The following is a 6000-nucleotide window of genomic DNA, read 5'->3' as shown; positions in this document are numbered from 1 at the left end:
CGAACTTAGAAATAAAATTGAATGAAAAATAGAAATTTAGTAACACAGTTTACACGTTATTACAGAACATGTCAAATGTCTATGTCATGTCCAAGTGCCAGTACCCTAATAGGCTAGCAGCTGCTCATTTATTTCTTCTTTCTTCTTCCCGTTAAGGGATGCCACAGTGGATCATCTTTTTCCATATCTTTCTGTCCTCTGCATCTTGTTCTGTTACACCCATCACCTGCATGTCCCCTTTCACCACATCCATAAACATTCTCTTAGGCCTTCCTCTTTTCCTCTTCCCTGGCATCTCTATCCTTAACATCCTTTTCCTAATATACTCAGCGGTCCTCTGCACATGACAAAACCAACGCAATCTCGCCTCTGTGACATTGTCTTCCAACCTTTCAACCTAAGCTGATCCTCTAATGTACTCATTTCTAATCCTATCCATCCTCGTCACACCCAGTGCAAATCATAGCATCTGTAGCTGCTCATTTACAATGGAATAAATTATAACCGAGGTTATAATGAAAACCTCACGATTCAAATGTTGCATTAACTTAACGATAAACTATAAATGTTCCGTCCTAATATGAAAAAGTCCTATCCTGTGCTTTATAACTTTATTTCATCATATTAATAATCGCAGCTGAAAAACACTATCGCTCACGCCGACGACCAGAGAACAATAAAATGCATAATACATAATCTAAACTAATTATTAGTACCGAAGAATTTAAGTACTAGATATGACATAAAATAAATTGCAATAATGTATATGCTAACTGAAATGTAGCGGTATTGAAACAGAAATGGGCAAAAGGCAGTTTTGAACAAAGTTTTCGCTGCAAGGTTGTGTACTGACATCTAAAACAACATGATGACATAATACGATATTTTATATAGGACTACTATATATAAATTGCAGTACCGGACAGATAATGTTTAGTAGCTTAGTAGTTTAGAAAATTAATTTTAATGTCAAACAGTAACTAGTACATAAAATTTACTTCATGAAACGGCCGTCCCATGCCTGTGCCCTAATGGTCAGTCACCCTGGATACGCATTCATCATAATATACTTGGAATTTCTGCACTTTACCAACATTCCAAAATTAAACACACTTGTTTTTTGGCTGTCTAACTATATGTGGTAAACATGTTATTTGGAATATTCGCAATTATCTACAGAATACTCCTTATTTTCTACAGGAAATTCTAAAACCGTCTCCTGATGTTCACGTACAGACTGGTTGTCGGAACACTACAGTGAACAGTTTTTGTGATGAGCAAAGAAGTCAAAATTCTCAGTAATATACGGACATCCAAGAGATTAATAGAGTCATTAGACTTAGTTATTTAAACTCAAACGCAAAGTCAAACGCAGAGCCGAACAAATTCCGTTACGTCGATTAAGCTTGTACCTTGTTTCTTTCCGTACTCGTAGTAGGTGGAGTGAAGGGAGAGGATATATGAAGACGAGAAGAAAATTAATAGAGAAAAGGGAGCTGAAAAATAGACGTCTCGGTTGGAAGAAAGAGAAAATGAAGAATCCTTTATATGATGGCAAAGTTAATTTGTTTTTTTACGTAGTCGTAGCCATGTTTTCTATCGTCCTTCCTCTTGCAACTTCCTCTGTTTGTAAGTAATTGTACGAGGTAATTTTATTTTAGTGTTTGTTTAGCTTAATAATTGACCGCAGGCATCAATATTTTACACATATATAATTGGTAATTGACGTTTTTTTATAGCATAGAACATAATTTTAATTTATTGCGTAATATGAGTAACTGTTGAGTTTTTGTCTGTATTTGAAAATGCACGATTAACACCAGGCACTGATTTTTGTTTTTATCCTATATGTCACATTCATGCATGTATAAATAAATAGTGGCTCTAATTAAAAGCACTTTTTCCACGCAACAAGTGGCAAAATTGCGCACTGTTCTTCATTTAGAGTGAACTTGCTGAAACTATACGTAAGGCAAAGTATATAAAACGTAAGGCAAAGTATATTTAAATACACAAATGTCGCTTACGTTGTTGATACTGCTAAAATACGATGGTATTAAAAAAATCTTATTTTTCTTAGTACCCCTTATAACATCATTCATTTCTGTTAAAGGGAGGAGTGTTGCTACTTCAACAATTTCATAAAATTAACTCACTATTTACGCCTCATGCAAATCTGAATAATTGAAAGAATGGCCTTAACTTGTTCTCCGTTTTTAGTCAACGCTGCTGCCAGCTAAACTAAACATATTAACAAGTGTATTTTTCATGACTAGTGATAGTTTTAAATTGTCAGTAAGTATTTTAAATGTTGTATAGTACCATCCTTTTGCTTTATTTTAACGTTAAAAAGTTTCCCTTGTAGCCTGCATTATATCTGAATCTACTTAATAATACTCATTTATAAAAGGTGTTTATTTCAATGCATGTATTATGTCATTTTATACGTTGAGTTATAAATATTATTATTTTACTCTTTGTGTGTTTAAGAGTTTTATTAGGGCATATGCAGGTCCAAATACACTTTACTTTGAATTGAGAAGTTTAGATCTTTTTGCGTATCCTGGCCAGATTTGAACATTGCACAGGACTATGAATATCAGAAAACAAATATGCTAATTGAATTAATACAGTCAGCGATTTTTACAGTAAATTTTTTTTCTCGGTATACTTTGTATTTTTAATTTTTACTTGTATTACGGGCTGAAGTTAATTTTTATATTTTAATAAAAGGCTGAATGACGTACGTTATCTGCTAATGTACTGTTTGCTTTTAATTCTGCTGACTTTTTTTCTTTTTCTCTTCCCCTTTCTAGTTTTTGTTTGTTTGCCTTAAAACTGTACATCTTTCTGATGAAAGACACCTAATATAAAAACTACGAATCTTTAATTTTATACTAATAGCTTAACAGTTTGCAGTGTTCCTTTTTGTAATTAGGTACAAGTTGTCCATTCTCATTGAATTAAGATGGACATAATAGAGAAAAATAACATAGTTGATTAATACTGTACTATGTTTCCTCAGTTTTAAAATCTATTATGCGTTAACAATTAATCCACCAAAGTTATAAGGACTTTGCTCCAATAGCTACTTGGTATACGTTATCTTTGATCTGAGATAGTGAATATCATTGTTTTTTTATTTTTAATCATCACTAGTAAACATATCTATGCTATGTGTTCCAGGTTTACCTTTGGTTTTTGTTTTCTTTGGGGACACTGGTGTAATAGGTATGGGAGCAGGACGTATGATGTGAGGATTATTTATAACTCATTTCTAATATTTTTAATTTTATGTTTCACTCTCCTTGTTCCAAGAACATGCTGTATTGTTCTTAATTAGTAGAATATTTGTTCATACTGTGTTAATATTGTACTGTTTTGAAAACCAAACATGACCCTAAAATTGAAGGAAAGATGAGTTCTTGCCATGCATTGAACTTTATCCTTTGAAATGTTAAAGGGTTATTTTGTGTAGTAAAACAGTAAAAAGTAGTAAATCCTTTCAGTAATCTCAAAGCTGATAATGCATGCTGTAATGTATATTAATTTGCTTGTTAGAAAATGTTTTCCCCCCTGGGAACAGCTCCTCAACTTTGTGATCAATGATATTATTATAAAGTTTATTCAAAGTTATTCCAAGGGGATTTATTATTCCTAACATATATTGCTTAATAAAGTTTGGAGAAGGTATTGTTATCTTGAAGCAAATTGAATTACTTTTGAAGGGGGAAAGATGTTTGTTTACTTTCATGCAGTTCTTCGGTTAGTATAACGTGTTTTATATCAGTCAGCTGCTTGGGTTGGAATCTGTGGGAAAATTTTATTTATGCACTTCAGTTCACTTAAGCAACCGAAGAGCACCGAGTTTTTTTCCAGTGTCAGTCTTTAGTTACGACATTCCCACCGTTTAAAACAATTAGCGAGTTGTTTGTTCGATTTTTATCCAGCCTCATTCTTTCATCAAATTTTACAAGTCCATAGCTCAAGAACTAAACCACCGAGCAGGCTCAGACTTTGCATGCTAGTACATTAATTCGTATAGTATGTGACAAAATTAAAATATTTGGTCCAGATGACCCTGCATGGTTAACACTAGAATTACCATAGCCAACGAAATAACTTGTAAATCCGGCCCACCTAAAATCCCTTTGCACTTCTCCGTCAGCATCTTTTGTCTTCTAAATGTGTCGATCAGCCCAAGGAGCCTGCTATACCATCCCCCCCCCACCGCCTCAGAACGGGCAAGACGTACTCCCAGGTCCTGCCTTGATTGATCATGTGTGAGTGAGCTACCCAGAATTGTAAGGGGAAATAATTTGATGTGTGTTTTGTGTCTACAACAATCTGTGAAAACACATCGTTAAAACAAACGTTTTTCATGTTTTAGTAATAAATAACAAAATGTAGACATGAACTGTACAATGTGTGAAGGCTGATGGCCAAATATCAAATAAACACTTTCACAAAAGGTGCAAGTACAATACGACAGCTTCCGTGGTGCAGCGGTTAGAACTGCCGACTTATAAACCTGAGGTCATGAGTTCGAAACCAGCTCCCCGACAAATTTACCATTTTGAGTAGTGAGCGCTCTTATTGTTAATGTTATACGATAAAAACATACATTTGATTTGTGTCTGTAACAGCCAGTGTAAATTTATAGGACTTGTAAAAGTTTTTTTCACTTTTATTCTCTCGGTCACGATCACTATACAACACCTAACCTCCCTCAAAGATCTGACATGGTCACTTTTATCTGAAACTGGGAATAACTGTAGATGCGAGTGGTGTTTTGAGTCAATGGAACCGGAAATTCTCTGATTTGGAGGGATAAAAGTTGACACACAAATGTTGGCGAATCTGCCTTCTTCGTATCTCACTGTCACTTGATTTTTTTTTATTTTTTTTATTCAGTTTTATTGAGTGTTCCTGCTCACGCTGAATTAGTATGCATCTTATGGTCCATGATGTCAAAGCCGCACTGACAAAAATAAAAAAACACAGAAACCTAGGTATATATGATATTTGGAATTATTCATTTTATGACCTGTATAGTACATTTCGGAAAACATTGCGGCACAGATGCAACATTATTAATATTGATTCGCACACCTTCTTGCGCTTGTAATCAGTGACTGCGTTTTTTTTTTTTTTTTTTTCTTTCTTCCTTCAGTCTTGCCAGTGTTCACTTTTGGGTGCACGATGCTGTTTCTTTTGTACTCCACTACATGCGGAGGAAAAGAATAGTACAGAGAGGTCAGTTCCGCGCTATATGCAATCATCAGATTCACATTTTCACAGACACGCAGGACCGTCCTTTCTATATTTACGATATGTGAACCTGTTGCAATGTACACACTTCTCTCTGCGCTCTGTTACTATTACACTGAAGATGCTGGGGAAGTGGCAGTCTTGGAACAGAAGCTTGTCGTTGTTGCATCCTCCTTTGTTTTATCCATTGCCTTTTCTTGTAAGACACGACAGCGAAGTTCCTCTGCAAGGTGAGCCATGAACACTCTTCTCAGTGGCCCCGTGCATGCCTTGTACAGTACATGTGCGTTGATTGCCGCCAGGTCAAGCTTGTTGTAGTACAAGCAACCGGCCACTTGCGTGCTCCTTCTCTCACTGAATAAGCTCATGCTTTCTGGTGCACGAAGTCAACGCAGCACTGAGCAAAAAGAGAGACAAATATATGTGACATTTTGAAGTAATCCTTTTATGACTTGAATAGTACCAATCAGAAAACATTGCACTAATGCAATATTATTTGAAAACGAACAGCGTTGGATCGGGTGTGAATTTATACTGGCGCTGTTAGTCAGATCGGGGGGGGGGGGGGGGGTCGAAGGAGAGCATCAATGTAACTAAAAAAAGCTAACTTTTACAAATACCATACATTTATAGCTGATGTGACTCTGTTTGTTTTAAAAAAATATTGCATTAGTGCGATGATGTTTTCTGATTGCTACTATTCAGGTCATAAAATGATTTTTTCAAAAT

General features: G+C 35.3%; 1 protein-coding gene across 2 annotated transcripts in view; it reads left to right on the top strand.

The window, feature by feature from the left end:
- The first annotated feature begins 1425 nt into the window (after window positions 1-1425).
- Window positions 1426-6000, top strand: part of hgsnat (heparan-alpha-glucosaminide N-acetyltransferase) — a 379450-nt gene continuing 374875 nt past the window's right edge. The window contains exon 1 of one of the 2 annotated variants that reach the window (XM_028802147.2): window positions 1426-1629. In XM_028802147.2, the coding sequence (XP_028657980.1) occupies window positions 1461-1629 (169 nt within the window). In that variant the 5' untranslated portion in view covers window positions 1426-1460. Of the gene's footprint in view, window positions 1647-6000 lie in introns of both variants that reach the window. The other variant, XM_028802148.2, reaches the window with a different exon arrangement.

This window comes from Erpetoichthys calabaricus, chromosome 5, assembly GCF_900747795.2.
Source record: "Erpetoichthys calabaricus chromosome 5, fErpCal1.3, whole genome shotgun sequence".
Lineage (NCBI taxonomy): Eukaryota > Metazoa > Chordata > Cladistia > Polypteriformes > Polypteridae > Erpetoichthys > Erpetoichthys calabaricus.
The sequence above is the reverse complement of the archived record's forward strand: the minus strand, read 5'-3'. Positions and strand labels throughout refer to the sequence as shown.